Source organism: Hoplias malabaricus, chromosome 2 (genome assembly GCF_029633855.1).
Source record: "Hoplias malabaricus isolate fHopMal1 chromosome 2, fHopMal1.hap1, whole genome shotgun sequence".
NCBI lineage: Eukaryota > Metazoa > Chordata > Actinopteri > Characiformes > Erythrinidae > Hoplias > Hoplias malabaricus.
The window spans coordinates 45393700-45414634 of record NC_089801.1 but is presented as its reverse complement, the minus strand read 5'-3'; the positions used below and the strand labels follow the sequence as shown (position 1 = coordinate 45414634).

The window sequence follows — 20935 nt, the reverse complement described above, 5'->3', positions numbered from 1 at the left end:
TTAAAATTACTAAAATTTACTAAAATTAGGTGCTTTGTAAAAGTTATTTAATAGAAGTTTTACATTTCTTCAATCAAAGCTAGGTTAAAACTAATAACTAATGAAATAACTAATGTTTGAGAGAAGAACCACAACCAAACATCTGCCCATCCTGCTCATCATTAATTGAAGTTATGTCTTAACATATTTTTGGGAGTAGGACCACACCCAAACACCTCCCCTCAGCCGTATATATACACTGCCTATATAAAACTCGCTTCCACCTTCACCCCTTTTTCTTGTATTCATCTATCCAACGAGGATTGGGTTTATATGCATTCCAAAGCCACCCTGAACTCCTCCCTACATTTGAGTTCACCTCACCGTTTCCGCCTTTACGGGCGTGGTACGTACTTGCAAATCACCATATAAAATTTGCATCCCACAAACACCCTAACTCTTTTTTTCTCCAGCAATGACTCAGTCTTGGCTCAGCAAGGGAGGAGCAGGGGTCCAGCTTCAGTTTTCACCAGCAGTTTACACCACTAGGGACTCCAGCCCAAGTCCTTCCCCTTCCTTGCCCTGCCTACATTGTACATGGTCCACACTTTGCATAATACACATTTTAGTCAAAAGACTAAGATTAAATCTACACCAGAAACGGCTGCCAAAATGAACACTACTTTGTATAATATAAGGGGGTGGACTGACTCTGGACCAGGTAGAGCAAAGTTTAATCCTATAAAGTTAACCAGCAAAACGTTGCTAGTCGTTATGTTTTTTACATTGTGTTCTTAATATAACCAAAAAATGTAGGTACAACGTGTGCTATGGCCATTACTGTCCTACTATGAATCATTTGTCAAATGACAATGCACTTTGACTCCTTTATTTAACAATTTACCAGATAGATGTGGAACATAATTTTGTTACATTATCTTTTACAATACCCTCAATATTTTCAAATAGCAGCAGCATTTCCCAACAGTCTTGTTACGGTCTTATTACGGTCATATCAGCCACCCTGGTTCCTAATGGTTTTTGGCTCCTATATACAGTTCTAGAAGAACCTCATTTGGTCTGGGTTTCCTGGCCATGATTTTCTTACCCTCTTCACTCCTCCCTCCATCTTCCCTTTCTGCCCCTCTTTTCCACACCTCTGTCCTTCATTCCACACTTCGTTCTCTTTATTTCTTCCAGTGCATGATTGATTCCACGGACGTCCTCACTTGAGCTCTTTCATATTGCATCTGTTTCTCTTTCAGTAAATTTCTATAACCCTCAAGAAAGCAAAAGAAGCCGAGGGAAGAGGGGAGAAATATTTAAATAAGTTGAGGCAATCGACGCGTCTCTCCTGCCTGGGTAGCCGCGTCCGTTCCGTTCAATCTAAATGGAAATCGCAGCTTCTTTCATCCTCTTCGGGGAAGGGAAATTTTTTTATTTATCCCCCCCCCCCCCCCCCTTCCCTTCCCTTCCCTCTGCTTTTCAGCTGCTGGCCTGCTCCTCTGGACGTGAACCTAATCATTTTTCCCATATGCACACGCCCCCATAGGACAGGCTGTGGAGAGATGAAATATCAAATATTAGGCACATCTCTCTGACAGATCGACACAGCCGTCACAGAGTGGCATAGCAGCTTCATGTCCAGAACAGATGAAAATGTTTGCATTTGTTTTTCAGCAAGAACGGCAGAAATAGGAGGGCGTGAGGACAGGAAAAGGGAAGGAGGAGCGGGTGGACGTGATGGATGAAGGGAGAGAGCGAGATGAAAGGAGGAGATAGATGGAGGGATAGCACAGGTAGACAGTGTGGTGTAATGAAAGTATAAGGCAGCTTATGAAATCTGTAACTAGGCAGGCTGACTGGGGCACCTGATAGATTTTTATAAAGGATTCAATTAAGAGGCATTGAATTTGGATGAGGCACAGGCACGCATGACTGCGTGCACGCGCACACACACACACACACACACACACACACACACAAATTACAAGCCCAGCAGCAGCACTGGGTTTTATGTCCTGTTTATGCAGTTGAATGCTTCCATAATCACTGAGTTGCCATTTTATTGGAAATAACTATTATATAAAGTAATGTGTAAAAGTCAGAACCCACACTTATTTATATCATTTTCTTCCTAAATATGGTTATCATGTACAAGTTACTGATGATTTCAATCAAAAAGCAAAAGCAAGAAAAATACTGAACCAAAATTTACATCAAAGCCTTCAACACAACGTAGACTATCTGACTCTTGTGCACCCTACAGCTTTGGCACCTTTTTTCATTCTTACGATTACAAAACCAGTGAGTTAGTGTTTTGCTCTTCAAACAAAAGCTTGCACTGACCTTACATTTTATAAATATTTATATCATAATTATATCATAATATTTTAGTGTACATTGGAAGTCCAAAAATTTCTATTATTATTATATGTTTTTGCAGGAAAGATAATAATCAGGCTCAAATTGCTATATACATATAATTACTTGATGTCTTTCCCTCAGGCAGTCATGCTCAGAACAGAGTTACATAACAGATTTTGATTACTTTATTGGCCGAAAGCCAGCAATTACTGGCTAATGAAAAAGCCTGTTTTTGTGTATGTGTGTGTGTAAGTATTTGCATACTTAATTTTTGTGGGGTTGTGTGTGTCTGATTGTCTAGGTCTGCTTTAAGAAGTAAGTGTGTATGTGTATGTTAAAAACACATGTCTGTGGGTGTACATTACTCCAGCAGACTTCATTACTGGAAGATTAGGACACCGAGCAGTAGCTTCCTTCTAATTAAAAACTCTTTCGCCTGCTAAACCATGAGCAAGGGAGGAGATAAACAGAGGGGGAGAAAAAAGAGAACGAAGGATGAGTGCAGCAGGCAGCACCTCATTAACGCTGCGCAGAGAGGTTGCAGCATGAAGGGATTAGTGAGAGGAAAAGAGAAGTACCTGAAATATGGTTACGCATGAGTTACTTGTTAATCTGGAACCCTAAGGACTCATAATAGGAGAATAAGCAGGGGTGTTTATGTGTGTAAAGTACTGCCAAAGTCAGAGACCACCATTAATTTATTTCACTTACAGTAACAATGGATGATGGGAAGTTTTGTATTTTTCAGCATTAGCAAAAAAGCAGAAAACTTGTATTGAAAATTATACAGAAGCTTGTTTGTCCACACATTCTCTTTAATACTGCTTCCTTCTTTCCAGGGAAATCATTTTCCACACCTCCAATGTTTAGCCTTCGTTTTAGAAGTTCGTTGCATTTTGTTTTTTTTTCTGTACCAATATTAACGCTTTAGATAATGTTGAGGGCTGAACTCTGGGGTCACAGTACACTGGTCAGAGTACACAAGCAGCTTCTTTGATTAACTTCTTTATTTATTCATGTATAATTCAAAACTGATTTCATAACAGCTCTACATCTTTCCTACCTGTAATATTAAGTGGGACGATGGACAGGAAAATTTTTTTTCAATTATTATTTTCTCTGTAAATTTCACCTTACTTAAACAGGTTTTATTATTGTCTAATTAATGTCCTAAATAATATGACTGGTGGCTGACAATAAAACGAATGGCTCTTTAAAAAAAAAAATATATATATATATATATATAGTTTAGAGTGAGAGTTAATAGAGAGAGGGCCCCTACAGCTTTCAGCCAACTGAAGCCCCACTCCACTACTGGGGAAAGTGTTTATGGGTAATTAGTATGCATGTAGCTTTTGGCAGATAGAGGGAACGCTGAGGGACATTTCGGAATGAAGATTTATGGCCCATTTTTTCTTATTTATTTATTTTGTCATCTTTCCTTGTGTTTTTGAAGGGCGACCCAGTCCTGAGGGACATGGTAAAGTAAGCGCCAGGGGTGATTTCGTTTCTGTCGGTCGTTTTTAGTGAATACAGGGAACAGTCTAATCTTGAGGATAGAAGGAATAGGGGTGAGCTATTATTATTATTATTATTCTTATTTTTGTTATTATTATTATTAGTAGTAGTGTTAGTGAAAAACCATCACACCCCTGAGAGTCAGTCTGGTCAGTGTTTCTATAATATTTAAACATATACATACATTTTTACATGATATTCAGTGTAAAGGGCAACCTAGATTGTCTAATGAGAGTGTTTGGATAGCTTTTTATTTGTGTGGTGTTAAGCAGATATTTTTGGCATAGCAGAGTGTGTAACTTCCACTCAGTAGACTGGGGTTCAACTCTCAGCTTGGTAAGAAACATTATGCTTTAACAATAAGAATCCTTCCTGTGAATAATGTGACTGAATTTTAAGAGTATGTTAAATGCAGTGAATGTAAAAATGCAGACTAAACCACCCAAAGGACTCTCTAAAGTAAAATATTCTGTGTAATGTCATTTTTCCTGTGTTTATAGTTTCTGGCGGACATGGAGGGCAACCCGCTCCTGAGGGACAGTGTGGAGTGTCAGCGGTTAGTCATGGAAGCCATGAAGTATCATCTGCTGCCAGAACGAAGGCCACTGCTACAGAGTCCGAGGACACGACCCCGAAAGGCCACGGTGGGGGCACTGTTTGCTGTGGGAGGAATGGACGCCACGAAAGGTAACAGCAAACTGTAAAATGTTTGTAGTGAATAAATGTGGGTGAAATAACATATCAGTTTTTATGACAATCTGCACATACATCACTTGTATCCTCGGGGTATTCCACATAGAATTGAATTTTTCAGCATCTGCCACTTTAGCGGGACCGTTTCTGCCTTCAGTATTTTACAGTACAAGAGCAGCAGGTGTACAGAGCAATAAATATTGTATTCAGATATAAACAGAAGGCATATGACTTTCACAGCATCCCATTGTGTTGGAAGCTTCTGTCATTTAGTGATAGAAAACATTTTAGCACAAAATGAGCTAAGATTTCTTAAGCAGATAAGGTTCTTTTGTGTTTGCACCAACCGTGGATGTGTTGTTTTGGAGCTCTCGTTAAATTTTACAAGCTCACAATAAAAATTAAAACATCTTATTTTTAGTTGTTTATTTTCAGATGCTAGTAGTCTATACTATAGTAGTCTGTTGTGTTGTAAGTGTTAAACAACAATCTGTAATTCTGATTGTAAGCATTTAATATGGGTACTGCATGGGTTGTTTGCCCCTTCCTTTTCCCTTCCTCACAGATGAGAAGCTCAGCCAGGTTGCCAGTTTGAAGAAAACTAAACCTACACGAAATAGCACAAGACGAGTTTAAGAACTTTTGACTTTAACAGCTCAAATATTGTGCCATAATTAACTTATTTTCACAGGAACGTGAACCAGCTGTTTTTCTTGTATTTACCAGATTAATAGTCCATTTCCTTGCTAAATGTTTCACTTTCAATGAGGCTGCTGTTATCTGTTTAGTCAGTCATTTTAGGAGGCAGATTTTTGTTTCCTATTTCCAATTTTCGTATTCAAAGGTCGAGTTTATGAGGTTAATACTGGTGTTATTTGCCAATATACCGGTGCCAGGTGAGTATGAGAGGCTGAACATACCATTTGAAACACAAACCTTATACCTCACTTTCTTCGTCTAAAACACACAAACCACAGACTTTACACCTTAAATCCATACATGCACATCTGTAGTTTGTTTAAATGACATGGTGTTACCTGTTGAGGAGAAAATTAGTTAATTTAGCATCCATTTTATAGTCTTGCTGGGTTCTGAGCTGCCTCCAACTTTCAAATACATTGAGGTTTTTAGAACGATATAAAGGCTTTTTAGGTCCAGTGAAATCAAATGTTATCGCTGTTCGCTTACTGGCCTCCATGGCTGCAGCACGCTGTTTTAGTGTCTGCCTGACAATCTGAGGTGTTCAGACTTTACTGTGATTGGACAGAGGGTGGGAAAACATGTAAAATTCCAACAGAGTTGTACTGCAGCAAGGACACTCCTCAAAGAAAATACACTGCTGCCGGAGACGCCAGTACTTCAAATCAATATGGTCCTTTAATCTCTAAAGACATACCATGGTCATTTTAAGATTTAGTACTGTAAATATATTACTGATTGCTCCTTTAATGCTCAGTTTTGTTCTTTTCAGGTGCCACGATTGACTGTAAATTTGAGTTGTACTGTAGTAATATTTTGTGCTGTTTGTTTCTGTTCAGGTGCCACCAGCATAGAGCAGTACTGTCTGAGGAGAGATTCGTGGCGGCAGGTTGCCGTGATGAGTGGCAGGCGGCTGCAGTTTGGTGTGGCCGTACTTGATGACCGGCTATATGTAGTGGGGGGGCGAGACGGCCTGAAGACACTCAACACGGTGGAGTGTTACAATCCTCGCAGCAAAAGCTGGAGCGTCATGCCCCCCATGTCTACACACCGCCATGGCCTGGGTGAGCCCATTTGTCTCCACTAAGTGCTTATAGATGACTTGTTTTGTGAGTACAGTAAACTGTAAAATGAAGCAAGAAGGGAATTATACATCAATGTTTTGGGAGCATGTGTAGGTGCAGTTGTGTAATGTTTTTGTGCGTGTGCATTATATAATGTTTTGTCTGTTGTGTTTTATGTGTATGGGCTTTATGGATTAACATTACTGTGAAAAATCTGATTCCCCTCAAAATGTATTTAATTTACAGTGAAGAGGAAAAAAACCCTTATATTTATTAAGTTCTCATCTCACACTGGAAAGATACATAAAAGCATGATTTTTTTATGTCCAAAGCCAGAGCATGATTTTCTCCTATTTCTTAAAGATGAAAGATTTAAGGTTTTTTTCCTTTTCCACTTGGCTTTCGTCTTCATGGATTAACTTAATCTTCTAAGAAATATCTCCTTAAAATGAATAACTTGGCAGTGAAATATGTGTGTAGTGTCTATTAATATGAGTTACAAGCATGCTCTGTGCTTCTGTGTTTGTAGGTGTAGCGGTATTGGAGGGCCCTATGTATGCAGTGGGAGGTCATGATGGGTGGAGCTATCTGAGCACAGTGGAACGATGGGATCCTCAGGCCAGACAGTGGAGTTTTGTCGCATCTATGGCAACGCCCCGAAGCACAGTGGGGGTTGCAGTTTTAAATGGCAAGTAAGTACTGTATGTAAGCTACAACTACAAATGATTAATGATAAAAATTAAAACTTTTTATTAATTAATCAAGTAACAGAAATCATTTGTTTTCATTGTAGATGTTGGTGTACTATTAATCTACTGCTGTAAAATGTTAGTTGTACTTTGTGCATTTTTTGCAGTCAGAAAAAAAAATACTCTGAAGTGCCTGAAGAACTGGTACACCAGTCTAATACTTAGTAGATACCCATGGGAGTGTGGGACTGCAGAAATTCGACAGAGAATGGACTTGCGGAAATATTCTGTAGGCCATGAACTCCATACGTATTACAGAATGGTTCAAAATTCAGTTGATTTCTGAGGTGTAGGATTTCTGTGTCCCACAGCATGTTGTATGGCATCCCAAATGTGATTCTATAATGTTGAGATGTGGTGACTTAGGTGGGAATGGCAAAACCCCAAACTCAGATGTGTGTTCCTCTAACCATAATTTGCCATCTGTAGACATCTGTGGCGGCACATTTTCCAGTTGGAAGAGGCCAAACCTATCCGAATGAATGCAGGGCCTGAATGGGTGTAACTCATCAGAAGGGAAGCAAACATAGTGCTCACTTCTCAGAGATGTCTGTAGACGTACTATGGGTCCTATGGAATGCCAGCTAAAAATAAACTCATAGCATTATGTACATATAGTTCCCTGTTTACATGTTTACTGTGGCTTCATACATTTTTCTCCACACACAAATACTTCCAACTATTAAACAGCTATGAAAATTGCCATTCTCATTGCAGAAACAGCTCTAGAAACATCTAAATCTATTGCTTTGTATACCCACTGGCAGACACAATCAGTGACATGCATAGGTGGCATTGCTATGTATTTGTATATAGATTTGTCTGTGACAGTTTTTCTGGCACAACATTATGTATGACATGGTGGTGTTGTGTTAGTGAGTGTCATGCTGGTACAAATGGATCATACACAGCCGTGCTGTGTTGGTCCTTCTTGTAGATGTAAAGTCAGAGACAGTAGCCCATCTATCACTGAAAAGTTTGTGTTGGTCATTCTCTCGTCCTTCATCAGTGGACACAATATTTGTGGTAGGTGGACTACTCTCAGTCCAGCAGTGACACTGAGGGATCATTGCTGTGTCTGATCCACTCCTACCAACACAGTACACACCAACACACCACATCAGTGTCACTGCAACACTATCTGTATGCTCTGCGGTTGTCCTGTCTAGTGAAGACCAGGGTGAAATAGTGATAAGAAAGTATGCAGACAAACAGGTGGGCTACAGTCTGCACCTGAAGCTGATGACATGGACAGAGTGTACATACAAGCTGGATGTTCTTCACCCAGTGTGTGGTTACAGTGTAAATGTAATCAAATTCATTGCAAGTGGGTTGATGTGAAAGGCACTGTTCTACGAAACATACTGAGTCTGAATTGTTCTGGATTGTTGATTGTGGTGATAGAAACCAGACTTCAGAGGAGCCTAATGCCTCCCGGAATTACCTCCTAGAAAGTTAGTACATGAGATGGATATGAATTGTTCTCCTTGTTTTGGCCTAAAGCATATTTTCCTAAATCTTCATCTGCATTGTTTCCTTGACAGAAAAAAAATCTTTTGAATATTGTTGCTGCTCTAAAATACACATCTACCTTACCATGATATATTGGGTTTGTCCAAAATCCTAGTGAGCTCCCAACACATAGGCTGTCCCAAATCTTAAATACCTTACAAAAAGGCTCCCTACTGAGATACATTAGTTATCCTGAGATACAGCTAAGACAATCCCATGTTGCAACGGAGGCAAAACCCATCTATTTTATAAAATATATAAAATGAGAAGAGCATAATCCATGGCACTGACATAGCTGAGGCAATGATATCAGCTGAGGTAAGTAAATGGTAACAAGTAAAAGGGACAGACCTAGAAACTGTTCTCTCAGTCTGTCTCTCTTCTGTTATATCTTTTAGTTTGTCTTTTTTGTGTAAATCGCAATATTTTTCATTTTTATTTCTCTCTACAACACTGTTTCACCTCTCTCTCTCTCTCCCTTTCTCTCTCTCTCTCTCTCTCTCTCTCTCTCTCTCTCCCTTTCTCTCTCTCTCCAGGCTGTATGCAGTAGGAGGCAGGGATGGTAGCTCATGTCTGAAATCAGTAGAGTGTTTTGATCCTCACACCAACAAATGGAGTGCCTGCTCCCCCATGTCCAAACGCAGGGGTGGCGTTGGCGTGGCAACTTGGAATGGCTTCCTGTACGCCATAGGGGGCCACGACGCCCCGGCCTCTAGCCTCACATCCCGACTTTCTGACTGTGTCGAAAGGTGAGGAGAATATGGAAGGGTTTTGTGAAGTTTATGGGCTTAAATGATACATGCAGTAAATATAATGCCCAGTTGCACATAAAATTACAATTACCAGAGAGAAATATCTAGATACATGACAAATCACTTCAGATGTGGTTTCTGTATCTTGTTATTAATAGTTTCCGTATTTGAGCATGGACCATTTCATGTTTTGTGAGGCAGATACCAATAGCAGATGGTCTTTATGCACAGTGGGTCATTGTAAATTCCAGTGGTGATCAAGGGATAAAAAAAACTAAACCAAGCTGATGCTGACACTTTTTCAATTAAAGAAAAAGTTTTTCCTGAGTAAAAGTCCAGCAGTCATGATTTATGCATCGCTGCCAACAGGCAGAATGGATTCTCTTTCAAGAGAGAATTGTAAAACATTTAATATGAATTCATTTTCCCCGCACACAAAGAACTATATAGCAAATAATAAATGCATAGATTATTTAGCATAGCATCCAATATTTCCAGTTTCTACATATTCTGTTTCTATTTCTGTGAGTGTGTTTGTTGTGTGTGTGAAAATATGTATTTGTGTGTGTGTCCTTGTGCTTGTCTGTCTGTGTGAACGAGTGGTGCATGATACAAGCTGTGTCTTCCTCTGTTGTGACTGGTGGTAAAGTGAGCTGTCTGTGTAGTCGTCTGTCAGAGATCGTCTCTAAAGTGAGCCAAATGTCTCTTAAAGCCTAAGTTCAGTTCATCTCAGCTTTCCACCACAACCTCTGATTCAGCCTGAGTCCTGTCACCCAGTGTGTGTGTGTGTGTGCACCTGTGTGCTTCTTGAGTTTGCAGAGTTTGGAAGCAGAGAGCATACTTATTTAATGATGAAATATATTACAGTGTAATGTTATTACATGTTCATGTCTTGACTTTCAAGAGTCCTTTTCTTTCTAGTAAACTAATAATTCATGTAATATAAATATATTATACAAAAAAAGATATATCTGGACAGTGTATCTGCATATGTAAAAGTGCACCTGCAGCACAGACACAGAGCACAGAGTTGTTGTTTTTTAAAGCAGCTGCAGAAGACAAGGTCATTCTAGTGTGTGCGCTGTTCAGTGATGAAATTGTGGAAAATGTGCTGTTTATGTCTTGTTTGTACAAAGAGTCAGGCAAAGAACCCTTATAATAATCACTGCTGGGCATTCCGTCTTTGGAGTTTTTATGCTATATCAAATAAAATGTCAGGTTTTATAAAATGTAAATCATACATTAGTGTTTCTAGGTGGGGAACAATGCCAGATGTCATTAGCCCTCAATATAGAATTATAGAAATAATCATTTGAGGTAATTAAGCCTAACCAGAATACATACCCTCCTGAATGTTTGATCTAATCTATCAAGGCTCCGCCCTCCTGATGTTTGATCTAAAACACAGGATGCTCAGTACTTCAATTAGAGACTGAATTGACTTACTGTTAGGAGTAATCTATTATAAAATATAAAATGTTTTGTTACAGCTCTATAACCAAGGCTCCACTCTCGTAGGTACGACCCTAAGACAGACATGTGGACGGCTGTGGCTCCCATGAGTGTCAGCAGGGATGCTGTGGGGGTCTGTCTGCTGGGGGACCGTCTCTATGCAGTTGGAGGTTACGATGGACAGGTTTACCTCAACACAGTGGAAGCTTATGACCCTCAGACCAATGAGTGGACGCAGGTTTGTCTGTAGTCTTTCTGCCTTTTGCACTGTGTGTGGCATTCGAGTTCTATTAAAAATTATTTTGGCATCACTGGTCTTACCAGCGCTTCCTGTATGAGGTCATGACTCCCCAGTCACTGCTGTGCATTTTTGAACATGTTACGTGAGTTTATTTGTGGCTGCGGTGTGAGAAACTATGGCTGCCCCACTTGTGATTTCCAGGAAAGAAGAGCCGTGTGCAGTGTTTGGTTTGTGGTGGTCTGAGGATATGTCAGGTGTCAATATTTATCAAAGACTTCATGCACAGTATGAAGTTATTATTGCATAGAAGTGTGTATGAATGTATAGAGAATTTTAAGGTAGTTTGCACAAGTGCCAGCCATGAAAAAGGAGCTGGATGCCGGTCAACGTACATGACTGATGATGGCAGTAAGCAGCACGTGGACTGATTCTGTTGGACAGACGAGTGACAAATCAACCATGACTCTGTCTGTGCAGTAATCCACTAGACTTGGGGTCGGAAAAGTTTTTGCAAAACAGCTCACAGAATAGCACAAACAGAAGAGTTCTGGTATCTGCAAACAAAATTTGGACTGATACTTAAAATTAATCATTATTTATAGCATCCTCCCTGTAGTCCTGATCTTTCCCCATCAGACTATCACCTCTTTGGTCCCCCCTACAAGGACAGAGGTTCAGGTCTGATGAAGAGGTGAGGACAGAGGTGTGTTTGGGTCGCACAGTTCAGCCTAAAACATTTTTTAAATGAGGGAAGACCAAAGCTTGTTGACAGATGGAAAAGTGGGAAGTTTAATGAAAAACCTGCCCTGGGGACCAGGGGTTGTGGGTTCAAGCCCCGCTCTGGGTGACTGTCTGTGAGGAGTTTGTGTGTTCTCCCTGTGTCTGCGTGGGTTTTCTCTGGGTGCTCCGGTTTCCTCCCACGGTCCAAAAACACATGTTGGTAGGTGGATTGGCGACTCAAAATGTCCATAGGTGCGACTGGTGAGTGAAAATGTGAGTGTGTGACACCCTGCAAAGGACTGGCTCCCCCTCCAGGGTGTGTTCCCGCCTTGCTCCTGTGATTCTGGGTAGGCTCCTGACCCACCGTGACCCTGAACTGGATAAGCAGATACAGACAATAAATAAATTAATGAATGAAGCTCCTTTATGGTGTGGTGGAAGAAGACATCCAGCTGTGCAGGTATAGTTTGTTTTATCTCTGTACAAAGACAAGAAATGAAATGAGATGCTCTGGAGCAGCTGCACATGAGTTTTAAAACACAATACTCCATGCAAATGATCAGCTAGATTGGTATAAGTCCCCTTAATATTGGGCTGTGGAGCAGTGGGATTGTATTTTCTGCACTGACAGAGATCCATTCATTTGGGATGAGTCAGAGCGGTGGTTGTGATCTAGAACCAATCATTCAACATCAGCACCTGATTTTGTGGCTGAATGTGTTGAGATGCTCACAAATGTATAGTGTCTTATATTGAGTAAATGTGTATAATCTACCTTTTAGAGCTAAAACTAGTAAACATAGTTTGTACAGTGCACAGGTTTATCTGACAGGCTCCCTGGCTTCCTGTTTCATATGTTTCTGCTGGTTTATTTTGACACTGTGTCAACTGATTTTTAATATTTCTGTGGTGTTTACGCTGTTTGTAAGGACAGCCAGGTTCCTTATGAGCTGAAGAGTGGAATAAAATTGGTCTTCTCCTTCGGAGTTACCATTTTTAAAAAGGTTTTGTGGCGACAGTGTTGATATGTCAAATCTGACATTGACATTGTCTGATAGAGTCTGATATCCTCTTTCTGTCTGTCTAAATGTCTGTTTGCCAGTCTTTGAAATCCCTCCATCCACCTGTCTGCCTGTCCACCACTCCGTTGGCCTTTTACCGTGTGTGCCATCTCTGACAGTTCCTCTGTTTGTCTGTCTGTCTTGTATCTCTTCCCACGCTGTCTCTGATCCGGATATGATTTTACACTGTCTGCTTCCTTCCACTTCAGAGCAGGTTTGATTGGTATGCAAGAGCTGTACTACTGTCATATTGAAGCTAGCAGTCTGGCCATGTTCACCCCTCTGCTATCTGAAACCATTGTGTGCGTGTGTGTTTATGAGCATGCACGTGTTATAGTATCAATTAAAACCTCACAAGTACAGTAATACATAAAGTCATATATGTGTGTGTGAATGAGTGTGAGACTGCTTGCTTTTTAGCAGTAGTCTTTCAGAGACCATCATCGTATGTAATTTGTATGGCTGACGAGAAAACGGTACACAAGTGCGAGGGTGGGTGGGTGTTTGTGTGTGGTGCTAGTGATGAGTGTGTGTGTTTATGAGAGGAGTGTGAAGAACTGGCTTGTCAGTTAGTGTCACCCTTTCAAAAATGCATTTGAGCTGTGGACTGCAGAGTGCAGAAAAACTGGGCGGAAATGAGAATCTGTTTGTGTGTGTGTCTGCAGGTTTTGTGTCAGTGTGTGGTGCACCATTCAGGCAAGAAGAAAACAAATGAAGATATTTTTATTTTCCTAACCCACTCCTACCACACTACACATTCAAGAATAAAAACTAGTGGATTCCACATGTTTTAACACATTAATAACACAGTGCTAACTAATATTGCTCTAAAAATGTGAAGAAAATTATATATGCATTTCCAGGGCTACATGCTTACACACTGTTGCTATGACTGAGTCACTGACTGTAGCTTTCTCATTTAAATATAGCCTTCATTTCCATTGATTTCTCCAAGGTGAATTTGTTAATTATAGTAATTATTAGCAGTGGGGGTGACATGGTGTCAGACAGCTCCAGGGTCCGGAGGTTTTTGGTATAAACCCTGCTCAAGTCACTGTCTGTGTCTGTGAGGAGTGTGGTGTGGTTTCCTCCCACAGTCTAAACAAACATGCTGGTCAGTGGATTGGCTGTGCAAAAGTGTCTATAGGTGTGAATGAATGAAAGACCCTGTTCACACCTGGCATTAACATGCATTCTCTGTGATCCCATCATAAGTGGTCAACCAGAAATACAGGGAGGTGGTCAGAGACCTGCATCTACCGCTTCCCTGCAAAAACCAGAGTTTACCCACTAAACAGTGACATTTCAAGATGTATGTAGCGTGTGTGCAGTGTGAGAGGGAGAGAAAGACGTGCCTCTTGTAATTTATTTCACTCTCACAACGATGTATAGTTGAAAAGTAGACATGTCAGGGATTTCTGAGGGTCTGTTTTCTGTTTCTATGACAAAAACTCTAGGAGTTATTTAAGTTTTCTTGCAAAATTACTGTTTAATCGTGCTTGTGGGAGCTTGACTCCACCATGTCCCTCCTGCAACAAGAATGATGAGAGAAAACCCATCACAAGCAGTCACAGGAGATGCATGTTAAGACCAGGGTGTATTCCTGCCTTGTATCTACTGAATGAATGGCTAAGCGATATATTTCATTTGGACGAGTACATTGGACACTGTTGTCAGGAGCATGATGAATATTTTTTATTGAATTAAGATATTTTAATAAATAAATAATAAAATAATTTCTTAAATTGATTTAAGAAAGATTAAATGTTTTACTGTGGCAATATTTGCTCCTAAAATGGTGGTAAAACTACCTGACTAATTACAGTATTTACCTGCATTAATACAGGATTTTGATGGTATTTGTTTAATACACAATATTTGTTTTGTGTGCTAGGTGGCGCCACTGTGCTTGGGCCGAGCTGGATCCTGTGTGGTCGCGGTGAAACTGTGATGTTTCGGCACCTGCCAGCGTCTCCATGGTGACCCTTATCATCATCGCCCTCTTGTCTGCCCTCTCATCTACTTTGGAATCGGGAAGATGGAACCCCACCCACCCACACACACACCCACACACCCACCCACACACACACACACACACACCCACACACACACACACACAAACACACACACCCACACACACACACACACACACACACACAAACACACACTAACTAACCAGGTCATTCAAATGGCCTTATAGGCTTGGTCTTTAGGATTCTCAGTGTATATCTGCAGTGTTTCTTATATAGGCCAATGAATGTGTCAGTCATGCCACTATCTGTCTGTCTTCTGTTTAGTTAGAACCGTGCCTGGAGACAGTTAATTAAGTTATTATGCTAATGAGTGTTAGCTGTCTCAGAATTAGTCTGAGGTTTGTTGTTATTATTATTATCAGGAGTTTGTCTGTAAATACAAACATGCAAACATCATCAATAATCTTAGAAGCATCCGCACATGTTTACAGAGGTGATATTAATGGTAAAAACTAATTGAATGGACCCTTGGTTTAAAGGCATGATCAGTGATCCTGGGGAACTGCTCTGTGTATTTTAAGGTGAAACAAACATGTTGGAGTAACAAAAACATGTGTATGTGGCTGAATAGAGCAATATCCTCATCTCTTTGCAGTTTTATCAACGTTTGGGGATCGCTCTGCTGTCTGAACACCTCCAGATGCCATTTCTCTTTCATGAGCACAGAGAGAGAGAAAGCCAAGGCCATTTCAAACAGAATGTTTACAAATTGTTTTTGGATTAAAATCTTGAACAGCACCTTTAACTATTTCCTTCTCCTGATATCAGCATAGCCCTTAGTCTTTTCCCATCCACACTTCAGTTCAGCTATAAGCCACAAATACTAGCTAGCATGTCTTTCTGTGAGAAAAGCCTTTCCTTGCTCGCATCTGCTCTCTCCTTTCCCTCGTCTGATTAGTTTCGCTGTGAGCCATGTGCTTTTTTTCTTGCTCCTTTATGCTTGTGGCCTCATTTTTCATTTCTTTTTTTTCTTTTTTAATTTGTAGTGCTTGTTGGAGTCTGTGGTTAGTTTTAGTAATGTAATATATATATATATATATATATATTGTGTGTGTGTGTGGTGGTGGTGGTGGTTCGATTTTAAGCAGAGCAAATTAAAAGTTTGCCAAAAATGCAGCCAAACTTGCAGCCATTTATACTTATTTTAAAAAACGGACGTTTTCCTTTCACCGTTTTTGAACAAAAACAGCTGCATTATCATACCAGTCCAGTACAGAGCCATAGTACCTCTTTAACAGGGTCATCAAAACACAACGAAGTATAGAAACACATCCCAAATCACTCCATGCTCCCTATGCAGTGCACTATGCAAGTCATGAATTACTGAACCTAGATCTTAATAGTGTATTACATGTTTCTAATACAACATCATTCATATTTATTCATATGTGGGAATCTAAAATCTAGTGCTGTCTGCATGTATACACTGTAGTTTTGTGACTTATGCAATTCCCTATATAGGGAGAAGCTGTCTGAATTTGACAATCGCATTTTCAAAAGTCTCTACTTTGGAGTGCATTTTCAGTGACCTAAAACAATGTTTAGTGCAGACTGGCAGCCAAAACACAGACAAAAAGACTTATTTTTTAATATATGCTTGTGGACTTAATGAAAGAGCTATAATCTTATTGTACAGATATATACTTATTATAAAAGCCAAAGGGGAGATACGCTCAAACTGAAACACTTACCCATTGTTTTTTATTATATTATAAATCAACTCAATGGGCTTCTGTTCGTATTATTGACTTCATCATGTTTGCAGTTTAGCTGTCAGAGAGAGAGTGTCATTGTAAAGCTAAAGCAAGGACACGTGGTGTCATCCATGTAAAGCATTGAGTAGCACCCCTTCTAGAACTTTTTATAATGTGTGAGAGTAAGTGTCTGAGAGAGTGAGTTACAAGCTTGTTCCATGAGGTGCTTCACATTTAAAAAATAATGTGGGCAGAGTATCAATGACGTGAAGCACTATTCCTATGAAGAACCTATTGCCATTTGGATGCAGATGTAAGTGTAAACCAGAACGTTCCTGGAAAAAAGAAGTAAAGGACAGAAAATGAACACACAATAGGCCAGTCTGAGAGTGGTAGTTAAATGAACTCATGACCTGAGGGCCAGTGTGTAAAAAGCAGAGGTACACAGAGTGTGAAAAAGACTGAGAAGGCCTGTTAAGTGTTTAAACATTACATAGTTTGTTGTGCAAATTTGATGGTGTTCAGAGTACAGGAAAATACATGTTAAAACTGTAAGTGATTTTGGGTTGTGAATCAAGAGGATAAATGTAAACAGTAAAGTGGCCTGATTTAGTCCCAGTCCTTTTTGCTCAAATACATCCTTTTCCAACACTAAATATGAACGTGTACAAGAACATACACTTGTATTTTACAAGTGAATGAAAGAACATATTTGACCACTTGGTGAACATGAGCTTTAATAAGCTTCCATTTGCATTTGTTTGACAGCATGAAAGCCTTTTTCAGAACATTGAGTACTACCACAGAGGAACCATTGGTGCTGAGATGTGTGAAACGTGTCCATTAGGTGTAAGAGTGCTGGTAGCTTTAGACTGCATTTCTACACCAAATCTCAGACTGTTCAAGGCTGACTGGACAAAATAGAAATTTTTACAGTGATTGAAATACAAGATGCAGTGCCTAGTAGTAAAACAAAATATTTCACCTTTTTAACTCTACAAATGATTGCGATGACAAACTGACATCAAGGATTTCAAGTGGCCACATCTCATCTGTTGACGTTAAATTTGAAAGAAACCCAATTGATCAAGCTACTACTTTCAATGTCAAACCTCTTTATGAGGTTTTTTTTTGTTGTTGTTGTATGTAGCACCAAAACCAATGCTGTGCAAGTTTATGCTGTTATCAGTAAAAATATTGTAATTTAATCATTTATTTATCAGCTTTATTGATATATAGGTTTATATTGTTATTCGGATGATTAGGGAATCATTGGTGTTGGTGGAGGACCATTGTCTGTGCTGCACTTCTATGTGTACACTTTTATGGCGTGGTGTTGTGCTGCACAGTTTTTAAACTACTCAGTGGCACTGCTGGACTGAGAATAGTCCACCAACCACAAATATCCATCCAGCAGTCAATATCTATTCAGCCAACTGATAAAGGACTATAGGGTGAATAACTCAAACAGTGCAGCAACAGATGAGCTAATGTCTCACTGTGACTTTACATCTATAAGGTGGATCAACGAGGTAGGCATATATAATAGAGTGGACAAAGTATTTAAAACCTCCAGCAGCACACCGCTGTTTCTGATCCACTCGTACTAGTACATCACACACTAACGTGTCACCACCATGTAAGTGTCACTGCAGAACTGAGAATGATCCACCACCCAAATCATACAGCATGGAGTATTAAGAACAATGCATGGACAACAGTCTGTATATTATTAGAACTAAAAGAAGAAAGTGCACCGGTATGGTCAGTAGAGCTGATAAAAATGTACAAAAAAATGATAGAAATAGGAGTTAATTTTAGTGATATGCTAGATCAGTGTGTATCTACATATTTTTTGACTTGCTTTATATTTTTAAGCTTACTTTGTGGCTCACATCCCATCTTTCAGAAATTCAGCTTCATTAATATCCGCTTAGGTCTTTCTGTATAGTTTCTCCGTCTTCGTCTATGTGCATGTGTTTTTGTGTCTTGCATCAGTAGAGCTAAAAGACTAGAAGCAGATTCAGTGGCTTGACTGACACATTCATATCCCAAGATGCGTTTGAGATTTTCAACTAGAAGATCAGCTCTAGGCAAACAGAAAAGTTTTACAGATGTGTTTTGAATTAAAAAATAAAAAATGGTTTAGCATTGCTCTGCAAGCTGAAAGTGCATTCGTTATTAGGTGGAGGCCACTCAAAGGTATCAAAGGTGATATGATGCTGTGCAAAAGTCAGAGACCATCTTGTGTTTTTGTTTAATTTTCAGTCTGATTAGCATTGAGAGTGTCAGTGCTTCATCTTCATTTCACATTCTGTTTTCACAAAGCTTTCCATTTTGGGAAGAAATCAAAAAGGGTATTTTATCTCTGCAAATTCAGTCTTAGAATTCCAGGTCTTAGATTCCAGTTTTGGATTCCCCTTTCTGTCCCCAGTTCTCTTCCTTTGTACTTCACCCTATATCTAAGAAAAACGTCCTGAAAAACTGAATAGCTAAAGTTTACTGGCTGTTACCTGGATAATGAAAATTTGAATGATGTTGTTTAGTAGCATTTTGTACATTATGTTTGGTCATATCAGAGGCCAAAGAGTCTTAAAGTGTCATAAAGCTCACAAAACTCTCAGAACACATTCAAACGGATCACACAGATGAGCCAACACCTAATGACCACCTGCCTAATTTGCTGCACGATCAGCTCTGACCTGTCAATGCCTCATGGACTTTTCAGTTCTATATGTTAGAAGGTAGAACTCCAGCAGATTGCACTTGTTCATTCCTTTCATTCTCAGATGCTGCATCAGATAGAAAGCTGTGGGTTTTGGAGGCCAGTGCAACTGGGACCTGTGGCTGGGAGCTATATCAGCAACATTGAGGAATATCATCACCATGGAGGAGTGTAACCAGGTCCTCAAAGTTCTGTTAGGTGATACCTCAACATTCATTTCTAAACACAATATACACAGAGAATCAGTCTTCCTCCACTTACAGCATTTTAGACAGGTCATAATGTTTTGGCTCATTTACAAGACAAGTCCATGCACTCTTACACGTTGTATGGTACAGACAAATAAGGTTAATATTATTTTGCACTATAATGTAACCTCAAAAATCAGCCATACTTCACGGGTGAGACTAATGTAAAGAGTCAGGTTTAAACTGCATTGTACATTCTGTACAGAGATGGTCTACAGCTGTAGAAAAGTACAGCTTGCTGTCACAGAGTTGAAATTGGTACTGTGTTATGTACAGTGTTACAAACTGGACTTGTATAATACATGTACACAGTGTGGTTGATTATTTCTATTTTACAGCAGGATTAACTTAATATTATGAGACTTAACACTGCAGGAGTAAGATAATAATGTCATGGCAGAGGTGAGTAAAACGTGAACGTTTAAAGGGCAGCATCACCATTCTTGTCCACTTAAGCTACAGTTTATGACTTTTGGCCCCTTACCTGGACCACTTTAGAGCCTGAATAGATGTGTTTCAGTGCTGTAGCTGTGGACATTTCCTCTCAGACATGCTGGACACTACTTAATGCCCGGTCAGGATTGTTGTTTTTTTTTTAATATGAAAGATTCTGTTTTATTTTACGCAATAATTTTTTAAAATTAACTTTAATATATGTAGAGTAAACAGGGTGACATCCGTTCACATGTAATTTTGATTTGTAAAACTCATCCTTATTGGGACTATAAGCTTTGTTTCATTTCAGTAGTGTAAGTGTGAAGATAGGATTAAAGTACAGTAAGTCTTGTATGTAGAGTGGGTCGATTTCTTCGGATACATTCTGCACAACATTGACTCGAGTTGTTTGAGGTGGTGAAGGGTATGATAAAAGGGCCTGTTTTTCTTTTCTTTTTTTTAAATAATATTTCCCTCCTAAAATGTCTCATTTCTTTACATTCCATAAAGCAGTGTACTGATTGATGTAAATATGATTTTGTATTAAAATAGAGAACATGCTGTATTTTATTGTGTCTCTGCAAGTATTTGCACAAGTACTAAAACCAATGTGCCTTTAATATCAGAAGAACATAAGTAAATATTAATTAACCATTATTTAAAATGTCAAAATTGCTTTAAAATGAATACCACTCTATACAAATATTTAGTAAACTTTTTCCTAATTATCTATTGTCATAGTAGTGTCATAGTTACACAGCTCCAGGGACCTGGAGGTTGTGGGTTCAAGTCCTGCTCTGGGTGACTGTCTATGAGGAGTTGGTGTGTTCTCCCCGTGTCTGCGTGGGTTTCCTCCAGGTGCTCCGGTTTCCTCTCACAGTAAAAAAACACACTTTGGTAGGTGGATTGGCGACTCAAAAGTGTCTTTAGGTGTGAGTGAATGTGTTAGTGAATGTGTGTGTATGTTGCCCTGTGAAGGACTGGCGCCCCCTC

The 20935-nt window shown here is 39.5% G+C and overlaps 1 protein-coding gene across 3 annotated transcripts in view; it reads left to right on the top strand.

The window, feature by feature from the left end:
* The window catches only part of klhl5 (kelch-like family member 5), an 80009-nt gene extending 59516 nt beyond the window's left edge, over positions 1-20493 (top strand). For all 3 annotated transcript variants that reach the window (XM_066659847.1, XM_066659848.1, XM_066659846.1), the window contains 6 exons: positions 4365-4551; positions 6096-6320; positions 6850-7012; positions 9118-9330; positions 10852-11023; positions 14702-20493. In XM_066659847.1, the coding sequence (XP_066515944.1) occupies positions 4365-4551; positions 6096-6320; positions 6850-7012; positions 9118-9330; positions 10852-11023; positions 14702-14758 (1017 nt within the window). In that variant the 3' untranslated portion in view covers positions 14759-20493. The remainder of the gene's footprint in view (positions 1-4364; positions 4552-6095; positions 6321-6849; positions 7013-9117; positions 9331-10851; positions 11024-14701) is intronic.
* Positions 20494-20935: the final 442 nt, after the last annotated feature.